Source organism: Eptatretus burgeri, chromosome 5 (assembly GCF_056783735.1).
Source record: "Eptatretus burgeri isolate ZD-2024b chromosome 5, Ebu_testis_v1, whole genome shotgun sequence".
Taxonomy (NCBI): Eukaryota; Metazoa; Chordata; class Myxini; order Myxiniformes; family Myxinidae; genus Eptatretus; species Eptatretus burgeri.
Genome location: NC_140965.1, coordinates 41,772,374 through 41,799,873, shown reverse-complemented (window position 1 = coordinate 41,799,873; position 27,500 = coordinate 41,772,374). Strand labels below are relative to the sequence as shown.

Below are 27,500 nucleotides of genomic sequence, written 5' to 3'. Positions count from 1 at the left end.
AAAGGCACGAGTCGTGAAAAAGTCTGTATTGCACAGTGCTCGATTATCACACTCACGTCCAAAGGCGAAGCGACGAACTACAGTCCAGCTGCGCACAACATAACTCAATACGTACGCGCATAGTCAGACTGTGTCAAAACACGCGATTCTTCTCCCCGATGCCAGCCACAACAAGCCAATCACAACACGCACAACGAGACACAAAAAAGCGCGAGCACACACATAGACACGCAGGCACACGTACAACAGTGACATCATTTTTTTTCAAATTCAGCCCATAATGTCAGCTCAGAAACGCAAGCGAACCGACTTTACGCTGAAGGAGAAGAAGGAGATCATCGATGCCGCGAAGAAGGAGCCGAATCAGTCCAAGTTGGCCAGGGAGATTTGCAAGAAATGAGGCGTCGAAGTTAAGAGAACCACCGTGAAGGGCATTCTCAGCAAGAAGGATGCAATCGAGGCTGCAATCAAAGCTGGATTTCCATCGAAGCGCATGAAGTTGACGCAGGCTCACGACCCGAAGCTTGATGAGGGAGTGCTCATGTGGCTGAAGCAATCAAGAGGACAGAATGTGCCTGTCAGCGGCGATCTGATCAAGGAGAAGGCGATGAAACTGGCCGAGCTGATGCACATCCCAGACTTCATGGCGAGCGACGGTTGGTTGGGCAATTTCAAGAAGCGCCACGGCATCACGTTCAGGACAGTGCAGGGCGAAGCTGGAGCGGTGGATTCGCAATCCCTTCTTGAGTGGCAACAACAGGTTCTCCGGCCCTTACTCGGGCAGTTCTCCGCAGACGACGTCTTCAACCTGGACGAGACTGGACTCTTCTGGCAGCTGCTTCCGAACAAGACCATGGCTTTCAGGGGAGAGCGGTGTACTGGAGGAAAGAAAAGCAAGCAAAGGATCACTCTTCTGGTTGGGGCAAACATGAGCGGCAGCGAGAAGTTCCCTCTTCTGGTGATTGGCAATTCCAACAAACCCCGTGCCTTCAAGAACAAAGAGATCCCGGTCAAGTACAAGGCGAACTCGAAGGCGTGGATGACGGCGGAGCTTTTCGAGGAGATGTTGCGTGCGTGGGACGGACGACTCGGCCAGCAGGGACGCAGAGTGCTGGTCTGTCTCGATAACTTCTCTGGCCACCCTCCTGAGCTCGAGCTGAACAACATCCAACTGGTCTTCTTCCCACCCAACACGACAGCCAATTCGCAACCAATGGATCAGGGAATCATTGAGAACCTCAAGCGCCACTACAAGAAGCTCCTGCTATGCCGCCGGCTTGAGGCCATAGACGAGGGAAAGGAGTTCAAGTTCACATTGCTCGACGCTCTACACGTCGCCCGGCGTGCTTGGGAGCAGGTCAGCAAGTCGACGATCAGGAACTGTTTCGCGAAGGCCAAGTTCATCGAAGAGGAGATCCAAACTGAGCCACAGGATGCGGAGCTGCCCGACATCTGGGAAGCTCTGCCTGCCGAGGAAAAGATGCACGAGAACGAGGAGATCGAGCAGTCTGACTTTCTCGAAGCCGCCTCGCGCCTCGCGACTGGCGGGTATTTCACGCTGGAGGAGATTGCGGAGGAGATTCTGTGCAGTGAGGAGCCAGTGGAAATCGAAGATGACGAGGTAACTGTCGAGGAGGAAATCGTTCCGTTCGAGGAAGCCCAGCGCGCTTGTAGCACCGTCCGGAAGTTCATGCAGCAGAGAAGCGGGAAGCCCGGTGTGATGCAAGCGTGCGATCGGCTAGACAACGAGATGCACGAGATCCGCCGAAAGAAGATGCGCCAGCCGACGATTCTTGAAAGCTTTGTGTGTTGTGAATTTCTCGCCATGCCATATGTTAGTGTGTGAACTCTGTTAGTGTGTGTATGTTCTCCATTCCCTTAGCTTATACAACAGTCGTGCCTTTTACTTGCTGGAATAAATTTTGTCTAAAGATTAACTACAGATGGGTAACTTGAGAAAATAAGGCCGTTTTTACAAAATCTCATTACTATGCCACTCTCGCTACTATGCCACTTTTGCTCGGTCCCGACGGGTGGCATAGTAACGAGCTTTGACTGTATATATATATATATATATATATATATATATATTGTTGCGAATTCGCGCCCGCCGGCATGCGAATGGTCACGTAACTCGAATCGCGGCACGTCATCCACAGGACGGACAATTCAGTCGTGACCCTCTCGGAACAACGCCGGGAGCTAGTCACGGGTGGGGGTTTAACCTTACCATGATCGTGCCAATTGCCCACCCGCGCAGGATAGGTTTGCTCGCCAAATTCGGTCTACCTAAGTACCTGCGCGAATGGTCGACCGGGCGATCATACCACGCCACAGGCCGACTCCGGATACGAACCGCTTAAGCGGTCCGTTCCTTGCTACAGTGATAACCGAGCGGTGTTATCGTCGGCCTTGACGTTTCCGATTAATTACCGGGATGTTGCACCCACTACGAACCCCTTACGTGAAGCAGGATCGAGAGTCAACCAAAGGAAAGGACACAGCGAAACGGGGAACAAATTCACACAAGCAAGTTTAATTCATACAGACCAGCACGGAAGGCACGTATTTACAGTCACAACAATCAAAATGCACATATAAAGTGAAAGAAGAGTTAAAACCGAATACACGTACACACAGCAACACTTAAACAGTTCTACTTGTCGGACAGGCGTCACAAACACACATACAAAACCCCAAAAAGAAAATGGTCACTTCCCTTTGGGCCGTCGAGTCCTCCTCCCATGACCGTCGGCGTGGTCGCGCCTGGCCCCGACTCCGTGCCCTGGCGTGGTCGGCGAGTCCTCTCCGGCGTGCTTCGCCCCGGCACGTGTTGGCCGCTCGATGCTACGGACAGGGTTTCCGGCGCTATCTCCGCGTGGATAAAAGGGAGGGGGGACTCGATCGGGTTTCGCCCGCTATCTCGGTGCGGATGGGGTGGGGAATGGCAGGCGCTCCGTCCAGGGATGGCACCGACAGGCTCGAGAAACCCCGTGCACAACCGAACCAAAAGAGAAGAAGAACCCGAACAGGCGATGCACACATGAGAGCAGTACGAAACGATTCCCGGTTTCGAGCTATTCTCTGGAACTCTCCGTTTTGAACGATCCCCCTAGTTTCGAGCTGCCCTCCAGTTTCGAATGATCCTCCGGAACTCTCTCTGTCCACGCCTTTTGTAGGGAGATCCTTCCCCCTCTCTCCGCCCCACGCCCCACCCTGTTCGGACGCGTCACATCGCGCACCCGCCAATCGGGAGAGGACACGCCATCCCCCCTCCCTCTCTTCACTTCGGTGAAGAGGGGAACGAGATTCAAGCGGGAAATGTTTGCGCGGGCGTTTTGGGCGGGAGATGTTTGCGCAGGCGTTTTGGGCGGGAGATCTTGGCAGGAGATGCCCCTTCACGCACTGGTTGCTGCCGCTGCCACTCTGCTCCTCCATCTGTCCCGCGGAGATTGTGACTGCATGATGCTCGATGAATGGCGAGTGGTGAAGATGGTGGGAGTGCAGTTGTGGAAGGTGGCATCGTGGCATGAGTGGAGTGATTGTTGACGTCGAGGTTGTTGGCGTCGTGGAGTGAATGGAGTGATTATTGGCGTCGAGGTTGTTGGCATCGTGGAGTGAATGGAGTGATCGTGGAGATGTTGGTTGAGGCGATGTTCGTTGTTGTTTTGTGCACCAAAATAACAATAGGAAAAGAAAAAATGGCTAACTCAAAGCGTCGCAGCCCGGATGAATCACATAAATTCCCTCTATACAACGGGTTTGGGCTAACTACACATGTACCTACAGAGATATCTCACCTGAGGGCCCTTTATGGTGTAATGCGAATTTCCACAGCCGTATCAATATATACTGTATGTATATATGTATGTATGTATGTATGTATGTATGTATATATGTATATATGTATGTATATATATATGTATGTATATATATATGTATGTATATATATATATATATATATATATATATATATATATACACATCTCGATCTTCTTCTTCTTCTTTCGGCTGCTCCCGTTTGGGGTCGCCACAGCGGATCATCCGTATGATCCGCATACTGATTTGGCACATGTTTTACGCCGGATGCCCTTCCTGACGCAACCCTGGTCGCCTCTTACGACACAGGGATATACACATCTCGACATATATATATATATATATATATATATATATATATATACATATATATATATATATATATATATATACATATATATATATATATAAATATATATATATATATATATATATATATATATATATATATATATATATATATATATATATATATATATATATATATATATATACAGGGTATATATATATATATATACAGGGTTGCGTCAGGAAGGGCATCCGGCGTAAAAACCTATGCCAAATCATTATGCGGACAACAAAACGAATTTCCATACCGGATCGGTCGAGGCCCGGGTTACCAACGACCGCCACCGGTACCGGTGGTCAGCAGGGTACCAGTGGAAATTGTGCTACTGCTGGGCGAAGGAGGAGAAGGAGACGGGGAAGGCGAGTCCGGAGGCAGTGGGAGAGGGGGAAGGGTAGAAGTGTGGAGGTGAGAGTTGGAACTCTGAATGTTGGGACGATGACTGGCAAAGGGCGAGAGTTGGCTGATATGATGGAGCGAAGAAAGGTGGACATACTGTGTGTACAAGAGACCAAGTGGATGGGGAGTAAGGCGAGGAGCATTGGAGGTGGTTTCAAACTGTTCTACCATGGTGTGGATGGGAGGAGAAATGGTGTCGGGATAATCCTGAAGGAAGATCATGTCAAGAGGGTATTGGAGGTGAGGAGGGTGTCTGACCGAGTGATGAGTGTGAAGTTGGAAATTGAAGGGGTGATGATGAATGTCATCAGTGCATATGCCCCGCATATGGGGTGTGAGATGGAATATAAAGAAGATTTCTGGAGTGAGTTAGATGAAGTGGTGGAGAGTGTATCCAAGGATGAAAGAGTGGTGATTGGAGCAGATTTCAATGGACATGTTGGGGAAGGGAATAAAGAGGATGAGGAGGTGATGGGGAGGTACGGTCTCAACAAGAGAAATGTGGAAGGGCAAATGGTGGTAGAGTTTGCAAAAAGAATGGAAATGGCAGTGGTAAACACGTATTTCAAGAAGAAGGAGGAACACAGGGTGACATACAAGAGTGGAGGAAAGTGCACACAGGTGGATTACATCTTAAGTAGGAGATGCAACCTGAAAGAGATTAGTGACTGTAAGGTTGTGGCAGGGGAGAGTGTAGCTCGACAGCATCGATTGGTGGTCTGTAGGATGACTTTAGAGGTGAGGTTGAGGAAGAGAGTGAGGGCTGAACCAAGGACCAGATGGTGGAAGCTGAAGGAGGAAGACTGTTGCGTGAAATTTAGGGAGGAGGTGAGACAGGCGTTGGATGGTGGTAAAGATGGGTGGGATGATTGGGCAACGACAGCAGAAGTTGTGAGGGAGATAGCTAGGAAGGTACTTGGTGTGACATCTGGACAGAGGAAGGAAGATAAGGAGACTTGGTGGTGGAATGAGGAAGTACAAGAAAGTATAAGGAAGAAGGGGTTGGCTAAAAAGAAGTGGGATAGTCAGAGAGATGAAGAAAGTCGGCAGGAGTACAAGGAGTGGCGTCGAAAAGCAAAAAGAGAGGTGGCTAAGGCCAAGGAAAAGGCATATGACGAGCTGTATGAGAAGTTGGATACAAAAGAAGGGGAAAAGGATTTGTACCGATTGGCAAGACAGAGGGACCGAGCTGGGAAGGATGTGCTGCAGGTTAGGGTGATAAAGGACGCAAATGGGAATGTGCTGACGAGCGAGGAGAGTGTGTTGAGAAGGTGGATGGAGTACTTTGAGGAGCTGATGAATGAAGAAAATGAGAGAGAGAGAAGGTTGGAAGAGGTGGAGATAGTGAATCTGGAAGTGGGGTGGATCAGTAAGGATGAAGTGAGGACTGCTATGAAGAAGATGAAAAGTGGAAAGGCGGTTGGCCCAGATGGAATACCAGTGGAGGCATGGAAGTGCTTAGGAGAGATGGCAGTGGGGTTGTTAACCAGATTGTTTAATAAAGTCTTGGAAAGTGAGAGGATGCCGGAGGAGTGGAGATTAAGTGTACTGATTCCGATTTTCAAGAATAAGGGTGATGTGCAGAGCTGTGGAAATTACAGAGGGATAAAGTTGTTAAGCCACACCATGAAGTTGTGGGAAAGAGTAGTGGAAGCTCGGTTGAGAGGAGAGGTGACGATCTGTGAGCAGCAATATGGGTTTATGCCAGGAAAGAGCACCACTGATGCGATGTTTGCTTTGAGAATGTTGATGGAGAAGTATAGGACAGTCCAGAAAGAGTTACATTGTGTGTTTGTGGATTTAGAGAAAGCTTATGATAGGGTGCCAAGAGAGGAGTTGTGGCATTGTATGAGGAAGTCGGGAGTGGTGGAGAAGTATGTGAGGATCGTGCAGGATATGTATGAGGACAGTGTGACAGCGGTGAGGTGTGCGGTAGGAATGACGGACCGGTTTAAGGTTAAAGTGGGATTGCACCAAGGATCGACTCTGAGCCCTTTCCTGTTTGCAATGGTGATGGACAGGTTGACGGACGAGATCAGACTGAGTTCTCCATGGACCATGATGTTCGCGGATGACATCATGATCTGTAGGGAGAGTAGGGAGCAGGCTGAATCGAGCCTTGAGAGGTGGAGGTACGCACTGGAGAGAAGGGGAATGTTAGTCAGTAGGAGAAAGACGGAGTACATGTGCGTAAATGAGAGGGAGGGTGGTGGTATGGTGCGGTTGCAAGGAGTTGAGGTGGGGAAGGTGGATTGGTTTAAATACTTGGGATCAACTGTCCAAAGTAACAGAGAGTGTGGGAGAGAAGTGAAAAAAGAGAGTGCAGGCAGGATGGAGTGGGTGGAGAAGAGTTGCAGGAGTGATTTGTGACAGAAGGGTAGCTGCAAGAGTGAAGGGAAAGTATACAAGACGGTAGTGAGACCAGCTATGTTGTATGGTTTGGAGGCGGTGGCGCTAACAAAAAGACAGGAAGCAGAGCTGGAGGTGGCAGAGTTAAAGATGCTGCGATTCTCGTTGGGAGTGACGAGGATGGATAGGATAAGAAATGAGTGTATTAGAGGGACAGCGCAGGTAGGACGGTTTGGAGACAAAGTGAGAGAGGCGAGATTGCGATGGTTTGGACATGTGCACAGGAGGGAAACGGAGTATATCGGGAGAAGGATGTTGAAGATGGAGCCGCCAGGCAGGAGGAGAAGAGGAAGGCCAAAGAAGAGGTTCATGGATGCGGTGAGGGCGGACATGCGGGTGGTTGGAGTGTCAATGGAAGATGTGGAGGATAGAGCAAAATGGAGACAGTTGGTCCGCTGTGGCGGCCTAGCGGGAGCAAGCCGAAAGAGGAAGAAGATATACATATATATATATGTATATGTATATATATGTATATGTATGTATATACATATATATATATACATATATATATATATATATATACATACATATACATATATATACATATACATATATATATATATATATATACATATATATATATATATACATACATATACATATATATACATATATATATATATATACATACATATACATATATATACATATATATATATATATACATACATATATATATATATATATATATATATATATATATATATATATATATATATATATATATCTCTATACATATCTCCATATATCTCTATAAATATCTCCATATATATATATATATATATATATATATATATATATATATATATATATATATATATATATATATATATATATATATATATATATATATATATATTCAGATGTTTGGTTCTCCAGAACTTAAATATGGATACAAACAAACACGACATAGTGACCGAAGCTTTTCGTGCTGCACTCTTCAGGGTAAAAAAAATCGCAGCAAGTGAAGAAGAAAGTGAAGGTGTGTGCTTTATACGTAGGTATCAATAAGGTAGAAGCTGATTGGTTCAACCGTAATGACGTCACGGTTAATCCGAACGCCCATTGGTCAGCTCATCATCTTCACCTCGAGCTCTCATTGGCTGGAGCAGAGTTCGTCGCTGATTGACGTTTGCAGCCACATCCTGGAGAGAGGGGGGATGGGTTTCCCCGAAGGTCCATTCACCATTTGTTACCGTATTTCCCTTGATCTTTCCATGCTGAAAGGGACAAAGAGATCGTACAAATTCCTTTTGACGACATAATATTGGATCGGTGTGAAGGATGAAGGTTGCTTCCAACATATATAAATGAAACGAGCTCTGACCTCGGCTCAATATCCTGAACATATCTGCATTGTACCGGTCTGCACAGATAGAGTTGGCAACCAGGTGCTGTGCAATGGCGGATGAAGCAGGTACAGTGGCCGGTGGTTGCTGGATATTTCTACATGCTCGCACTGGTTGTGTTCTAACCCTCATAATCTTTCTTCGAATCGCCAAGGGGACGTGTTGTTTGATCCGATCAGCCAATCTTAGTGTTGTGCGGCCCACGTACCGAGCTTCACATCGGCACTTAAACTCATAAATTACATTGCTGGTTTGTGAGGTGGGTAGCACATCCTTGTTGACTGACGTCAGCAAACGGCGAGAGGTAAAGATTACTTGGGGTTGCACAGCCAGAAACGTGTTGGACACAATAAGTTTGATTTGTTCTTCAAACCTTCATGATAATTGCCCTTTCTCGGGCATCCTGATTTTGACTGGACATTTGTCCGGACTAATCTTCCGATCTTTTGTCGTGTTTAGAAACTTGTGTATGTATCTCTTAACGATATCCTCAGGATAACCATTCTCACCGAGTATATTCATGATTTTGTCAATTTCAGCAGGAAGATTACAAGGTGAACAAATCCTCTGTGCTCTGTGAACCAGGATATTGATCAAGGAAATTTTGTTTCTCATGGAGCTGTAGGAGTCCCAGCGAGTATACTGCCCTGTGAAAGTCTGCTTCCGGTGGATGGATGTTGTGAAACCAAGGTTGGATCTATCAACCAACACGTCCAAAAACGGCAACATGTTTGACGATTCCAGCTCCGTGGTAAACTTCAGCGCTGGATGGAGAGTGTTGAGCCATGGCTGGAAATTGTCACATGCCGTCCGAGACTCAAACAAAGCAAAAATGGCATCAACATACCGATAGTATATGATGGGGGAATCGACCCCTTGCCGACCAGTCAGTTTCTGCAATTCATGATAGCCTACAGAGATATTTGCAAGAGCCTAATGGAGAACCCATGGCCACACCGTCCGTTTGAACATACATCATGTTGTTAAAACTGAATTCCACCTCCCTTGTTGCTGTGTTCATTAATTCAACGAACACGTGTTCCGAGATCATCGGTTGTTCCAGATATATATATATATATATATATATATATATATATATATATATATATATATATATATATATATATATATATATATATATATATATATATATATATATATATATATATATATATATATATATATATATATATATATATATATATATATCTTCTTCTTTCGGCTGCTCCCGTTAGGGGTTGCCACAGCGGATCATCCGTATGATCCGCATAGTGATTTGGCACATGTTTTACGCCGGATGCCCTTCCTGACGCAACCCTGGTCGCCTCTTACGACACAGGGATAGTGCTTTTTTTACTATATATATATATATATATATATATATATATATATATATATATATATATATATATATATATATATATATATATATATATATATATATATATATATATATATATATATATATATATATATATATATATATATATATATATATATATATATATATATATATATGAGCCTGGTGTTGGCGCAGTGGTTAGGCCAGCGGCTTGGGATCCAAAAGGTCCTGAGTTCAAGCCCCGTTGGGCCACTGAATTAATACACCAGGGGGTTGACTCAGCCTTTCATCCTTCCGAGGTCGGCGAAAGGAGTACCAGTGTACTGGGCCGGTGTATACCCTGGTTAAAATAGGTGTACCATATCCCTGTGTCGTAAGAGGCGACCAGGGTTGCGTCAGGAAGGGCATCCGGCGTAAAACATGTGGCAAATCACTATGCGGATCATACGGATGATCCGCTGTGGCGACCCCGAACGGGAGTAGCCGAAAGAAGAAGAAGAAGAAGATATATATATATATATATATATATATATATATATATATATATATATATATATATATATACATATGTATATACACACATATATATATATATATATATCCTCCCACACCCCCCCCCTCTCACACACACCCCATTCTCACATCCCTCCCTCCTACAGTATAGCAACATTTGACATTTGTTGAGGCATAGCTCTCCCCACCCTTTGCTCGCTCTTCCCCCCTTTCTTGCTTCATTTCCCTCCTGCCTCTTCTCTCTCCCCTGCCTCTCTCCTCTCTTCTCCCCTCCCTCCTCTCTCAACCCCTCTCCTGAATACTCCCTGTCAGCAAACGACGGGTTGTATTTGCTGGTGCGCGCGCGCGCACACACACACACACACACACACACACACACACACACACACACACACACACACACACACACACACACACACATACACACACACACACACACACACACACACACACACACACACACACACACACACACACACACACACACACACACACACACACACACACACACAATCAGTGAAAATAGCTACTTTTGCTTTTCGTTGGATCCTGTGAAATACACAGAACTGCTCAATGGAAGCAAGCAGTGTGTTAGCTGCTCCACTGCTCCCCGCTGTATCAATTAAGCAACCTTTTTGGTTAAGGCCCAGTCACACCTTGACGTTTTAGCCAGCTTATGCCGATTTTTGGAAAATTTGTCTAAAACGCTGGTACACGTCGAATACGTTATGGGTAAGTTTTGATAACATTGAGAGCACGCTGAAAAACACTGCCATAAGTGGTAGTACGCTGGCTTTAAACGTTGAACTTTTGGGTTTTCCTCGAATTTTTTCACGCTTGAAATTTTACGACGTATGCCGGCGTATGACTCACATGTTCCGCTACGCTGGCCATAAGCTGTAAGCACGTTATGCGATCGTTGACACATGTTGAAACACATTACTTGTAAGTTACTCATAAGTCGAAACACGTGGAGGTAATGTTTAGCGTACCCGAAACTTATTTCTAACCTATGAGTAACGTTTTGTAAGCACGCGACACGAACGTTGTTCACACTTTGCAACACGTTACTTGAAAGTACGACTTCTACTATTACTACTACCAACATCGACATCAGTAAATTCTCTCCAACAACTACTACTACTACTACTAATAACATCGACATCACTAAATTCTCTCGAACTACTACTACTACTACTACTACTACCAACATCGACATCACTGAATTCTCTCGAACTACTACTACTACTACTACTACTAACATCGACATCACTAAATTCTCTCGAACTACTACTACTACTACTAATAACATCGACATCACTAAATTCTCTCGAACTACTACTACTACTACTACTAACATCGACATCACTAAATTCTCTCGAACTACTACTACTACTACTAATAACATCGACATCACTAAATTCTCTCGAACTACTACTACTACTACTACTAACATCGACATCACTAAATTCTCTCAAACTACTACTACTACTACTACTAACATCGACATCACTAAATTCTCTCAAACTACTACTACTACTACTACTACTACTCCTACTGCTGCTGACATTGACATCTACTCAACATGGAGTCTGGAACACTGACGGGTTCCTCTTGTGAATCCCATTTGTATATACCGATTCCCCTAAACGCTGCCAATACGCCATTACACGGTAGCTGTAAGTTAGAAACACGTTCAGTAAGTTCTGTGGTCGTCCGGAAGACGTCAATCAAATTCGTCTACATACGCCAATGTGCGTTTGAGATACGTTACACATAGGTTCAAAGCACGCTACTCATAGGTTCAAAGCACGCTACTAATAGGTTCAAAGCACGTTACTCGTAGGTTAAAAATTAAGTTTCGGGTCTGCTAAACATTACCTAGATGTGTTTCGACGTATGAGTAACTTACAAGTAACGTGTGGCCGACGTGTGTAAACGATCGCGGAGCGTGCCGAGAACTTATGCCAGCGTATGCGGAACTTGTGAGCCATACGTCGAGTACGTCGTAAAATTTTCAGCATGCTTGAAATTTCACGACGTAATAGACGCACCACGTAATATGCTAGCGTACATCATTGTTTTTCATCGTGCTCCTAACGTGTACACAACTTACCCATACCGTATTTGACGTGTCCCAGCGTTTTAGACACATTTTTCATAGGTCGGCATACGATGGCTAAATCGTCAAGGTGTGACTGCGATGTTGACACTTCCAATTTTCAGGCGGTTATGATTTAAATCGGCGAGCGGCAGGTTTTTAACAGAGAACGCCACGAGTTCGTCGGCGATACGTGCAGCGCACTATGACTAAGTTAAACTATCGTTGGGCATAGGTTGTGAACGCCGACAACAGGCTAAGCATTCGTTGGTATAAGTTATCTTTAACACAACGAAACGTTCTGTGCCTGTTACTAATACGTTATGCATACGACCAACACGTTATGAATACTACCAAAACTTTAAAAAAAGCTCAAAACTTCAGCGTACGCCAACGTTTTACGTGCATTTTTATACGTTGCCATTGCTGGCTAAAACGTCAAGGTGTGACTGGGCCTTTAGCAATTCCAGCCCAATCCTTGGGAAGGCAATCAATCCATGGACGAGTTTCTGACTTACTGGCCTTCATCAGCATGGAATGGACTTCCTCCAAGAGTTTAGCTGGCAAGCTTACCACGTCATCTTAAATGCAAACCTACCTCTTCACATGGGAACATGTTACCTGTATGTTCCCTTGTCCATCTAAAATTGCTACACCTGTAGTTTCTGACGATAATGGGTCAGATCCACAGAGACCTGTGCTGTGCATTCAATTGTACATTCCATGCATCGTCTTCATACTAAAATGCACAATTTGGTGTCTCTCTGTCTGACCGTGATATCGTCAGAGATTATATATACAATCTCAACCAAATGACCGCAGGTCGATGGGTCACACAATGAAAGTTGTGGCAACTTCACTTTCCCCCCTCCCCAAGGGGGTTTTCTATGTTTGGCGAAATCAATGTTAAGGTGTACAAGTCTGGAGACGGCGATGGTTCACGAGCAATGTACACGGTTCGCCTTTTTTATTTTTTGACCTTCGAGGGGGACGCCACGGGCAAACTGGCGGGAATCGGGAAAAACATAAATGATGAAAGTTGTCATACTCGAAGAGCACTACTTGCATACCAACTTTCATTCGAAACAGTTGAAAACCCTAGGAGCTCGATGCCCAATTTATTGATTTTTTTGACATTTTCTAAGGTTGTGACCTAATGACCTTGACCTTGGGACGAAAATGAAAAATCGAGCTCCGTGGGGCTATGCAGGTGCCATTGGGCTAACCAAATACCGAAACCCCTGCCAGATTCGACAAACCCCCTCGGAGAAGATGTAACTTGAAACTGGCTACCGCCTAAAAACACGTTTTTTGGGCGTGGCTCCACCCATAATGGGCACAGCAAGCCCATTCTCAGGAAAACACAACTAGATCACGATATAAACCTCCCACCCAAATTTTATCAGGATCTGATCAAAACCCACGGAGTTATGCTCTGGACAGACAGACAGACACACAGACAAGCCGGTAGGCGGACATGGGCAGTCGGCCGTTGCTAGGCAATGGAGGGGTCCATAGCAACGGTTCTTTCTCACACATAACTATGACATACCATGAACCTACCATACCAGTTTCATGTATATCTGACTCAGTCTCTGAGATATAACGAACTTGGTTTTTTATTGTTTTCGACCAGGGTTCATTCAAAGTCTATCTTCTCCGACAGTTTTCATAGGATTCGGCTGGAAATTTTTGATAATATGGCTGAATGTACTGCCCACATTCGCTCATGGCCCGATTTTTGATTTTCGAAAAAATAATTTTTTTATTTTTCAAAAATTTCAAAGTCCCGTTGCTTGGCAACGGTGGTGCCCATAGCAACGGTTCTCATTTGCACATAACTAGGTCATGGTATGAACTTACCAACCAAGTTTCATAGAAATCGCCATTTTAAATACTGATAATAAGGGTAGAACAAATCTCAAAAACCATTTTTTTTGAAAAAAAATGGTTTTTTTCGACTACATCGACTACCCAACAAACAGACACACACACACACACACACACACACACACACACACACACACACACACACCCATAACGAATATAGTGGTCACTTACTGACCCGTGAACCAATAAATAGCTAATGATGGCATTTCATGAGGCACACCTCCTGGAAGTAAAAATCTACTATATAAATGGCAGTCCTTCTGTCTGTGTCTGTCTGTCTGTCTGTCTGTCTGTCTGTTTTTTTTGTGACGAATAAGCTCCTAGACCAGTGAACCGATCTTGATGAAACTTTATACATATATAGAACTAACATTCAGCTCCAGGATGCGCTAAGTGGCTCTCCATAAAAATGAAAAATATATATATATATTAAAAAATATGTATATAAATAAAATAAATCAAATTTCCATTAGGAAAAAAAAAATGGCTTTCGAATAGTGCGCCGGCATATTAATCATAACAAAAGGCTTCATGGTTAAAAACGCTAGGGTTTTTTGAAATACAAAATGTTCGTATTCGTTGACTTTTTAAACATACACATTCTCCTCCTGTTATTTGAATTCTCGAACTGCACGCGCACGGCAACAGCTAACTGCTGATCAATCTGCTCATGAAAGAGCCAGGCAAGCGGAGTCAGCTGCAGAGAGAGAAAGAGAAAGAGAAAGAGAAAGAGAAAGAGAGAGAGAGAGAGAGAGAGAGAGAGAGAGAGAGAGAGAGAGAGAGAGAGAGAGAGTCGTCTTACTGCTGATATATCTGCTCATCTATATATAAAGTTGGAGTCTGTCTGTGTGTCTGTCTGTCTGTGTGTCTGTGTGTGTGTTTGTCTGTGACCTATGCACTCGAAAAGTACTGGACTGATCCTCACCAAACTTCACATGCTGACAGAACATGTACCCGGGAGTGTCCCGATGTAAAAGAATTGTACTTCCGACTTGCGGTTTCCGAATTATGGCATCATCACCTGATTTCGTAACGTTAATTTTTCAAGTTCAGCCAATTGACATGGAGCCAACGCCATTTGAAATAGAATGAAAAAATAATGCTACAGTCAATTGAAAACAATGACTTCCGTCTTCCTGGTTTCCGAATTATGACGTCACCACCTGATTGCGTAACGTTATTTTTTCAAGTTCAGCCGATTGACATGGGGCCAACGCCATTTGCAATAGAATGAAAAAATAATGCTACAGTCAATTGAAAACAATGACTTCCGACTTCCTGGTTTCCGAATTATGACGTCATCACCTGATTGCATAACGTTAATTTTTCAAGTTCAGCCGATTGACATGGGACCAACGGAATTTGCTGGAGAATGATAATTAATTAAGTCGCAAATGATGACATGAAACCAGCCTCACATTGTTGAGGCATTATGCTTTTTTATCTGATGCGGCAATAAATCTTAACATTTTTGAACTCGAGTCTTCTGCATATAAAACATGGTGGGGAAAATATAATATTATAGTGGTCATGAAAAATAATAATAATGGTGTCAGCCTCTACAATTTTACAATTAACTGTGACATACTCCTTCAGACCCGCCGTCATCCACGGGAATCCTGTGCGGAGCACGAGAATCCCTGCTAGTATATTATAAACCACAAACATGACCCCCCATCCACCCCCCACAAATAGGGAGAGAGTAGACTAATATTGTAAAGCAGCAATGCATTTGTTTGTGACATTTTAAATAATTTATTTATTAAACGACTTATCCACAAATCATATATTTTCATTTCACCGGCATTCTAGTCAATTGTAGCAAACATTGTTAATCTGATGACCATTCATTTGCTTCAACATGACATGCACTCACTCTTATGGGTTATCTATTCAATGAAAACAAATACAACTCAGGCATTCAATGAAATATTCAATGAAAACAAATACAACAACAAATACAACTTATTGAAAATTCAGGGTTCTAAATGAACACGTTGCAAATCACTCAACTACTTCAAATTGCAGTAAAAAGTTGCAAATTGACACTCGCAGATATTTTTAAAAGAAACAGCTTTCAAAATTCTGACCATAGTATCCGCTCTTTTGCACTGAATATAAAATCCTGGGAAAACCCAACGTTATAAAGAATTTTTTCTCTGCGAATCGTGCCAAAAAAAAAATTCCTGGAGCAATGTGACTTGTTTGGTCATCTGGGCACATGGCTCGTGATGCTTGGATCGTTTGTTGAAATTTCATATTCAGTGCTGTGTTAGATTTGTCCTTGCAATTGACATGAAAGTACACCGATGTTTCTTCTCATACTCGTCTCTATACAATTAAAGTACAAACTCTTACACAATCGTTACAATGCTCAAACAAAAGTTGAACAACCATCAATAATATAATACCATTCCTTTCACACTGTAAATGTACATAAGGTTGCCAAGGAGGTTTTATTGACAAATAGTACAGTCCTGGATGGGTCACCACTCCAATGCAAGTTACCCCCAAATACTTATTACCCCAGTACACTGGTACTCATTTCACTGACTGCAGAAGAATGATAAGCTGAGTCAACCCCATCTGGTGTAAATTCAACAGTCAACATGGGATTGAACTCAAGATCTTTAAGGTCCCAAACCAGCCACCTTAACCACTAAGTCAAATACAAACAAATAGAATGAGTGAGAGATTTTATACAACTGGTGGATTGTTAATATTCTCAAAGCATCAAAATTGATTTGTCTGAAATTATACACAGAGGCTTAGTAGTTTTGCACGAACAACTCACTGGAAAGCAACTTTTGGAACAGGAAATAAATAGCTAGGAAATGATGTTTAATGCAACAGTCATTTCCTGTGGTTACTTGAACAACATTAACCACAACTGTTACAGAGGAAAAGCAGATGAGATAATAATATGTCAAAATGTAGGCACCACAGAAACCCCATCCTGGTGCATCAAGACCAAATGGTCTTGGGCATTACCGTGATTGAATTGTGCGAGCATGTTTGGATTGTGCAACAATGACTGACATTCTTTGTTGTTGGCTACAATGTGTTAAAGTCTTAAGTAACACCTTTTGCATGCTCGAGTTAAATTAGGCTCATCTTTCAGCATTTCAGACATTAACAAACGTGGGGGAGGGAAGTGGGGAGGCAGCACACCAAAACCCTCGGACATCACATAAACTGAATAGCAACCAGACAAATGTCGCCCTCTGCTGTTAACAAATTTAACATCAAAATTGCACCGATTCTTCAACGAGGATACGTTCCACAATACAAATCGGACTCAATAGGTCAATGGCAATGCAATATTTAATATTTCTCAGTTCTACATTTGTTTCAACACATCCAAGATCGACACACTTCTTGTGTCACTTGGTAGAACTATCCCATTCTCAACCAAAGCAGTTGTTTTGAGCAAATGCATAATGGACTAGCATTCAATTATGAATTTGGCCCACTGATGAAGGCCCCTCCACCCCCTCCCCCCTGTGGATGAAGGCAGTAATTTGGAATCTCACCATGATGCCAGTAATAACTCACATACTCTTCATTGAAAGACAACAGGGGAGCTTTGAGTTCCTATCAGATGGAACAATTGGCTTATAATGTCCATTTGAGGGAGTGAAAGTGTGGTGACAAATGAGCGATATGTGATTTAAATCTAATATCTCACTGCTCTAACATGTCTAGGCCCAAACTTACAGGTGCTCTCTCAGGAGACTAAGAATCTTCGTCCGACTGTACACATTTACCTCTTGTGCACATATCCATCCAACCATTGGGACCACACTCTGTACAGAGTGTCGGTGCTGCCAAAGCAGTCACCTGGGCTATTGGGCACATTCCTGGACAGGTCGCCACTCCGATGCAGGATATTTGAATGGCTCAATCATCCCAGCAAGCCGGAACTCATTTTGCCGATCTCGGAAGGATGACAGGCGGAGTCAACCCCACCTGGTATTTATTAAATGGCGGAGGACGTCGTTTGTACTCAGGACCTTGGGATCCCAAGCCCGCCACCAAAATAATTAAGCCAACACCAAGCATTTTTGCACACGTCATTACATTAACTCTTCTGAAACTCCATCGCCACCAAGCAGACGTATTAGGTTGATGGTTGATGATGTGGAAAACTGTCACTTTTTATTGTTATACTTTAATCATTTAATGCATCTGTTAATAATAAATGTGATAATCAGACCTGCATCTCTCATATCTTGAGCATTTCTTTCTCTTCTTTTCTTTTTTTAAGAGATAACAAGTCTCAGAGCAGATTTAGAGAAGAGAGGATGAAATGTTTATACAGTACTGTAAACTCAAAATAAAGTGGAAAGAAATTAGTGAGTACAGTATTTGACAGACAAATATATATATATATATATATATATATATATATATATATATATATATATATATATATATATATATATATATATATACATATATATACATATATATATATATATATATATATATATATATATATATACATATATATACATATATATACATATACATATATATACATATATATATATATATATATATATATATATATATATATATATATATATATATATATGTCATTCTATCCAGCGTTTAAGGAAAACACCAGGAACCATTGGCCAAAGTGGAGGGCACGGTATAAATGTCTTGATTATTTTAGGAAGTTAAAGCACTAAACCTAGATAAGTGTCTCAATGTAACCTTCGCTTGGAGTAGAGTCCAAGTCAATTGCGAATGCAAGGAGCTAAATTATACTTCTGTGAGGAAAATTTCAGAAGATGGGATTTACAAATTAAGGACAAATTTTTGAAGTTCGGTTTGATTTGTATTGTATCGTATGGACATTGGGTGGGAAATAATTTACGAGTCTGGCCTGAAAGTAGCATCATTTCTGGGTAGCATGACGATATACCACTGATTAGGGTAGGTTATGTGTAGGTTTGGGTAGGTTTGGGTATAGATTTCAGTATGCTCAGGTGTAGGTCAGGGCAGGACTTTCCAATCTGTTCAGTTTTCTGGCAAAAACTCACCACCTCATTGCTGAAAAACGTTCACCATCTCTAAGAGATTCACAAACTATTTGGTATCTTTAACGTTCAACAAGTAATGCTTGAAAATGAGACACCCCATAGAACATCTGTCTGAGGGGCGGCACACAACACCAATCCGACAGTATATCATCCATCCATCCATTGGAACCATACTCTGTACAGAGCGTCGGTGCTGCCGAAGCAGTTTCCTTGGCTATTGGGCACAATCCTGGACGGTCGCCACTCCAACGCAGGATACTCGAATGACTCGATCATCCCCAGCAAGCTGGTACTCATTTTGCTGACCTTGGAAGGATGGCAGGCTGAGTCAATCCCCTGGTGAAGTAATTCAGCGGGCAACGAGGCTTGAACTCAGGACCCTTGGATCCCAAGCCGCCACCCTAACCACTGAGCTTACACCAGGCTTCCGACAGTATATAGTCAATCCAAAATTGAACCCAAACTATATACAGTACAGCCCAAGTCAAAGGTAAGTGCACTCACTCTATACCATCCTGTCAGATATCTTTTGGATTAAATTTAATGTTCAAAAATGTGGCCGACTTTAAAAAAGCTGTTTTGTGATAGAAATGTAGTTGCAATTTGTTTGTAAGAGGAACCACTTGGCATGCAATGGAGCCATCAGTAAAGTGAAATCGATGAAAATCCAGGAATCAGAAAGGTCATTTTATAAAAACAGAACAATCTGATATATTGACATTTATGGGTAATATAAAATACTGGAGTTAAGTATTTCATGCAGTGTGGAGCACACAACCAAGCAGACACCACTCAAACTACTTCCCAACAAGACAAACGGCAAGTTGATCATGGTGTGATTGATGCACTGAAGTTACAGAGAGGAATATATAGAGTACATGTAAAACAGCTATGATAGCTGAGCTATCCCATATTACATACAAGGGAAAAGGGGTGGGGGGGGGAGGCTACCCAGCTCTGCATGGGAAAAAGCTACGTAAGGGTTCCAGCACATGTTAAGCATTGAAAACGTGTAGAGTTATTGCCCTCGTGGTGGTGAGCTTTTCCCAGTGAGGGGGGGGGTTTGGAATGTGTTGGATATTAAAATGCGATGGAGATATTAGCCTCACGGTGGTTACCTTTTGCCTGCTGGCCGGCAGCAGCATTGCCTGACCCCATATCTCAATGTACACTTTGTAGCAGCATTTGGTGGCCTCAAACAGCCTTCAAGGTAGTTTAAAACCTTGCCCAGATTCTCAGGTACCAAAATTGGGGGCAACTAGGTGCTATGGTTCAGCTGTGAAAGAGTAGCTAAAAAAAACCCACAAACAAACGCACAAACACTTGAAATTATTTTATAAGATTACCAGTCCATAATACATCTCATACTAATCTGTCATTACCCCGTGCACGAGAAGCGAAAAGCAGGGTTAAGCAATCGGCTCACTTCTGTCTGTCCATCCTTCCATCCAGCAACGTCAGTTTATAATAAAGGAACGGTTGCACATTCACAGAGAGGAGCGTGATATTTTTTTTTTTAACTCGATCTGCCTGCCTGGCAGTCAAACAAAATTTAAAATCATTCCAAACAGGAAACTTACTGTTTTTAAGGACGTCATAAAGAACACAAACAACAGGCGTGAATAACGAACGTATCATGTCAGATCGGGTGTTGTAATAGCCACTGCATGAATGGTGGTAAACTTCCGGAATCAATTTCTTTATACGATCTTTACATTCTTTATTTCATTTCAGTTTAATTACATGCTTAAACACCATAAAACACAAATCGCCTTCTTATCACTTCCAAAAACCTCCAGTTTTGCAGTATTTGGACATGTTATATAAGGCGATGTATGTTATACATATGTACGATTGGTTTAGATGACATGTTATAACTGCTTCACTGGCAATAAACCTCTAGATTTATTTTATATCACCCTTAAAATCATTATTTTATTTCAATTGAAATATATACTTAAACACTGCCTGGATTAAGGGGTAGTGGTTTCCGCCTGTAATCCGGCTACTCGGAGGCTTGGGTTGGAGGATCGCTTCAGGACGGGAGCTCTGTGCTAGGCCGCGCTATGAGAGGGTGTTTGGCAGCCCGGAATCATGGCGAAACCCAATCCTTATCCCTGTGTCGTAAGAGGCGACCGGGGTTGCGTCAGGAAGGGCATCCGGCGTAAAACCTGTGCCAAATCAGTATGCGGATCATAACGGATGATCCGCTGTGGCGACCCCTAACGGGAGCAGCCGAAAGACGAACAACAACAACTGCCTGGATTAAGGTATTCTATGAACTCTGTAGTTTCATTAGAAATACTTATTGGATGTCAATATCCTATGGGAGGGGAAATGTGAAGGACCAGTGGGAAAGGGAGAAGATAATTTTATTTTATTTTATTGCAGACAGACTATTTTATCCTCACCAAAGTTGTACAAATGCATCATTGCCTCCTTTTATGTATGCATAAGAAAAGAATTACAGGATGGAAAAAAGTACTGCTTCCAAAGAACACGAGGTGTTCCTATGATGATTATTTTGAAGCTTGAGCAGTAAAAGTAAGTAGTTGGTATCATGCTGAGTAGCTCATCACGTTGCTTTGTTCAGCAAGACCGACTTTTATTCAGGTCATCAAAACACCTTCTCATCATTCTTAAATGTCCAGCCATGATAGGCATTGCAATCCAGCTGTGCACAACAATCTTCAAGAAGCAAGCTAAGCCAGAAAGCATGTGTTGGGTTTTAGAACCACACACAAAAACCACAGAGCACACCGTTGCCCACCTGTGCTGCCATCATGCGCCTGTTCCAGAAACGCATCCAGCTTCGGAAGCAATGGCGTCGCAACTGCAGGGCACATTGGGGATGGACACAATTCTTATGAGTCAACTTAACAGATATTAACAATAGCAAGTTCGTTTCATATGCAGTGTTTCCAGAAAATTATTTTCAATTTTTTAATACAAGAGAATAACAAGTCGTTTTGAAAGGAAATGACAAAGTCTGTCCTTATGTGTACGTCACAAAGTAACATTATTGAGCAATCGATAATTTTCCTTATTTCTGGACAACTCACAGTTGTTCTTTGCATGTGATTACAATTTGTACCTGACTCTCCTTCGACCAAACAACAAAGTATTCAGCTCAATACCTATCAAAGGTCTGATGATAATTTAAAGTCTAATGTCCCGGCAGGCAACATGGTAACATTTTCAATTTTACAAACATGTCATATGAAACACCCAGAAAATATAAATCCAGTTAATGGATCTATATTTAAATTTTTTTATAATTCTGTCTAAACGATTCTAAACGATATAAATTATCGTTTATAATTCTTGCTTCTTCTGGCATTATTATCAAGTATATCTTGTTTAGATAACTAACATGTGCAACCAACACTTTAAACAGGTCATAATTGGGAATCCTTCTCAAAAGTCCCAAATTCACAAAATTCCAAAGTAATGGAGTTCTCTCATCCCCTCTTCCTGTCCAGGCTGGAGTTCTTCAAGGTAGCGTTCTGGGCCCTGTTATTTTTCTGGTTTCATCAATGATCCCTCCGACTCTCTGGAAAATCCTCTATTTCTCTTTGCTGATGACTCCACCCTCTGCTGTACCATCTGTCATCCCTCAGACCGGCAAGCAGCAGCCTCTTCGCTCTGCAGATCTGGATAAAAATCACAAACTGGTGAAGCACTAGGACCATGTTCTTCGATGCTGACAAATCTCACACTCTTACTGTGTCTCTCCAAAAGGACTGTCTCGAACCCCCTCCCCCTTCCCCCTCTACTTTCTCAACAATCCTCTTGAAGAAGTTCTGTCTCTCAAGCATTTGGGTCTCACCATCAGCCATGATCTTTCCTGGGAAAGCGACAATTCCAAGCTGGCCTTCAAAGCCAGTCACCGAATCAGCATCCTTCATTGTGCAAAGTCCCTCCTTGGCACACCTGAGCTATTAACCACATACAAAGCTTTCATCCACTGCTTGATGGAGCACTGCTCTCCCCTCCTGGGTGGTGTTCCTGCCTCACACCTCGCTCGGTTTCATGCTGTGGAAACCAAGGCTTTTATGATCATTGGTATCTCCCAAGATGAAGCTGAGTCTTTGGGTCTTTCAATCTCTCACCGCAGACAGGTCGGTGGTCTTTTTATCTTCTACGTACTCCTCTCTGGCCATGCACCCTTGCTCTGTCTGTGCTCTGCCCCTCTGATATTTCCACAGAGCACTCAAGGTCTGCCACAACTATATTTCTGGTGAAACTGCCAAGGTCAAGAATTACTGCTCACCTTCACTCTTCCATTCATATTTTTCCCCACCTCTGGAACAAACTTCCATACTCTCTTCAATCCCACTCTTCCCTCCAGGTTGTTTAAACAGCTGTTCACCACCATCTCATATCTTCCTCCATCCGAAACCATGATCGTTTCTACCCCCGGTAATCCACCCCAAACCCGCCACCTCCTTCAAATTCCCTGTTTTCCTTCCTGAAAGTTTCTGTAGTGTCCATATTGTTTACCCCGTGTACCCCACCCCATCCATATTGTTTACCCCGTGTACCCCACCCCATCCATATTGTTTACCCCGTGTACCCCACCCCATCCCTCGCTCTTCCACAGATATCCTGATATCCTTTCCTATCACACCCCTTCGTCTCCTGCTCCCTTTGTTTTATATTCTGTGCATTAGCCCTTATACGAGCTTCGACAAAGGAAACAAAAAAAATACATATATATATATATATTTGCAAAAATCAACCCCCCCCCCCCCAAAAAAAAAGAGGTTGCCACAGATACATCAAAATTTCTATTTTATTAAGATTAAAATTGATGATCTTAATCAAAGCTCAGATCAATCGGATGAAAATTGATGATTCTTCAGATGAAATTTGATGATTTTAGAAGTTTGACCTTTTGACCTCAAAAATAGTTGCTTTCCGAATTAATTGATTCACTGTGCAATTGTTTAATTATCAAGTTGATAGGGTGAAAATTGATGATTTTCCACATGAAAGTTGATGATTTTAGAACTTTTTTTTTTTTTAACTTGAGTTGACCCTTGACCTTTTGACCTCAAAACAGTTGGTTTCCCAATACACGACTCGTGTTCAACTTTAAAGTCAATCGGATGAACAAACAAAAAATGACGATTTTAGAAATTTCACCTCAAGATGACCTTTGACCTCAAAATCAAAAGGCTTCTCAGTTGTGACTCCCTCCCCAACTTTATAAAGTTTCATGACGATTGGTTTAGAATTGTGATCTGATGGCAATTGACAGACAAACAAACAGACAGACAGACAGAATAACAAACTCGACCGACCAACATACAGTAATCGCAATCTTCGGTTTTGTACCGAACAAACAAACAGGATAACGCACTCAACCAACCAATATACAGTAATTGAAAAAGCATTGATTTTCTCAAGTTACAAACAAACAAACAAATAGAGGTGAAAACACAACCTCCGTCCACCTTCGGTGGTTGAGGTAAAGAGCACAGTGAAAAGAGAGGAAATACACCAACAACAGGGTAGAGGGACACAGCAGATGGACATTTGGATGAAGAATCGGTGAGGGAATAATGATAAAGTAGGGAGAAGGGAAGAAGGACACAGAGAGTGAATAAGCTGGACACAAGCTCAAACACAGCAAGAAAGGAACTGAAACAATGAAAAGGGATCCGGTTTTGAGCGGCAAGAGGTCTCCTTCGGGGCTCCCTGCTGACGTTCTCAAAGTTAAGTTCCGGTTGTTATTTGTCCCGTTTTAACTGTTTAATTTTCTCACCTACATGTTAATGTGTGTTCCCAGTTCGGTTTTGTTTCAAAAATCGTGCTATTTATGTCGACGTTCTTACCTGGTGTCTGAGGCCTAGTCCTAGGCTTGAGGCCTACCGGTTCCACTCGGTGTTCGATCGTTTTTTTTTGTTTGTTTGTTTGTTTTTTCTCCCCATTACCTTCAATTTCTATCCTCCCCATTACCTTCAATTTTCATCCTCCCCACTTTCCAAACATCCCCCATTCTCCCAACTAATCTCTTTCTTATCTCAAAAAAAAAAAAAAAAATATATATATATATATATATATATATATATATATATATATATATATATATATACCCAACAACAACAACAACAACACGCTCACCTTCTCCCGATTCTGCTACTTCTTCTTCCTCTTAACTTCCTCCTCGTCTTCCTCGATTTCTTTTTTTTTTACACTTCCATGACCTAATCTGTTGAACTCTCTCATACATTAATATTAACAACAAAAACGATCTTATAATGCTTCATCTTCCTCTCTCACACATGTGGTACTCTTTACTGTTTCACAATGCACTTCTCTTCTGCTATTTTAACAGACTGCTCTCATTTCGACCTCTCCTTCATTCCTTGCCTAAAAAATCCAACTATTACAGCGCTTCTTCTCTCCATGCTCTGAATTCGCCTTCATTGCATCCATCAAGAATTGTGTTAAATCGCATCTCTGACCTAAAACTTTTAAAAACCACAGTTTGCCATGGATGCTCACTTTCCATCAACCATTCTTTTTTTCCAACTTCAGTGCCAACTCACCCCCTCACCCCTCACTCTCAAAGCAACCATCCCACTCTTCTCCCTCCAAGCCTCCCTCTCACCTCTTTCAAAAATTCCCCCTCACCTTTCTCCCACCTTTCATCCCCCTCACTCTTCCTTCTCTAAGTTCCCCCCCCTCTCATCCACCAACCTGCCTCCCTCCACTGCCCTCTCGCCTCCATCTCTTCACTCCACCTTCTCAAATCCTCAACTGCCATCTTCCTTGTCTCTTGTCCCCCCTCTCTCCCAGCACCACAGAGCCTTTTCTCCTCCTCATTCGGCCCCCTCCCCTCGCTATTCTGCAATACCCCACAATCCTTCAGCAACCCTCCTTACCTCCCCCCCTCGTCCCTCGTCCTACCCTCCCCCCCCCCCTCCCCCTCCTGCACCCAAAGCCTCTTCCCCTACCTCTTCATTAAAAGTGTGGACCTCAAATATCCGGGGCCTTCGCTCAAACCTTTCAGATCTTTCCATACAGGTTGCCACTGACAAACCAGACATTATCTGCCTAACAGAAACTTTCCTCTCCCAAGACGTGTCTGACTCCCAAGTATCTCTCCCTGGTTACTCCCTCTTACGGTATGACAGACCTGAGCCTCGTCCTGGTGGAGGTGTTGCTCTCTTCATCAAAGACTCTATTCCTCACTCTCCCTGCACTGCTCTCACTCCCCCACACCCCCAGGAATACCTCTGGCTTCGGCTTCCCCTCCACTCCCACCTCATGTTTATATGTGTACTGTACCGTCCACCGAACAGTGATGACTCCATCTACACCTCACTCTCCGAAAACATGGACCATCTTCTATCTTCTCATCCAAACTCTCTCTTCCTCTTATGTGGCGACTTCAATTGTCATCACGCCAGTTGGCTAGGTGTGGGTACCTCTCTCACCTGCCATGGCACCTCAGCAAAAGCTTTCTGAGACTCATTGGGACTGACTCAATCGGTCAACTTCCCGACCCGGATCTCAACCAATGGTACTCCATCTCTTCTGGATCTGATTTTGACAAATTTCACTGACAATATCTGCTGCTCTTCCTTCGCTCCAATTGGTTCTTCTGACCACGTCCTTGTTAAAGTGGACATCTCTCTGGCTGTTATCAGAGAACCACCTCACCGCCGTCGAGTCTGGCATTTCACTCAAGCCGACTGGCAGGGTCTCCGAGCAGCCATCAAACTTACAGACTGGTTTCCTATCACTACTTTCTCAAACATCAACTCATCCTGGGAATTCTTTCAAAGAAACTTGCTCTCCCTCATGCACAGATTTATCCCCTCTCGTGTTCAGTTGTCTTACCCTTCCTCCCGCCCTTGGTTTACTGAAGCTTGTGGCGAGGCAGTTGTCCTGAAACAACTTGCCTTTGCCTCATGGAAAGCAAACCCAACTGAGGGCAATCTCAGTTCTTTCCACAAAGCTCGGAACAAGTGTGTATCTACCCTCAGGAGAGCCAGAAAACAACATCTTTCTCATCTCAAGTCTGAACTCTCAAACCTCTCTCCCTCCTCAAAATCCTGGTGGCGTTTAATCAAATCTGTTTCTGGTGTATGTTCCCCCTCCATCCCCTCCCTTACCTCAAATGGCCGCACTGCTGATTCCACACGTGATAAAGCTGAATGTCTAAACTCGGTGTTTGCAGCTAAATCTTGTGTCCCAAACCCATCACTATCTCTACCCACTTTACCCAGTCGCACCCAACTGTCCCTGGACTCTGTATCCTTTTCTC

At 43.1% G+C, this 27,500-nt stretch overlaps 1 protein-coding gene across 2 annotated transcripts in view; it reads right to left on the bottom strand.

Moving 5' to 3' along the window:
- Positions 1–27,500, bottom strand: part of LOC147026307 (netrin-G1-like) — a 189,735-nt gene that overhangs the window by 39,169 nt on the left and 123,066 nt on the right. The window contains exon 8 of one of the 2 annotated variants that reach the window (XM_085881591.1): positions 21,990–22,052. The exons of the other annotated variant lie outside the window; for it this stretch is intronic. Coding sequence (XP_085737717.1) covers positions 21,990–22,052 — 63 coding nt within the window. The remainder of the gene's footprint in view (positions 1–21,989; positions 22,053–27,500) is intronic. 2 annotated transcript variants of the gene reach the window in all.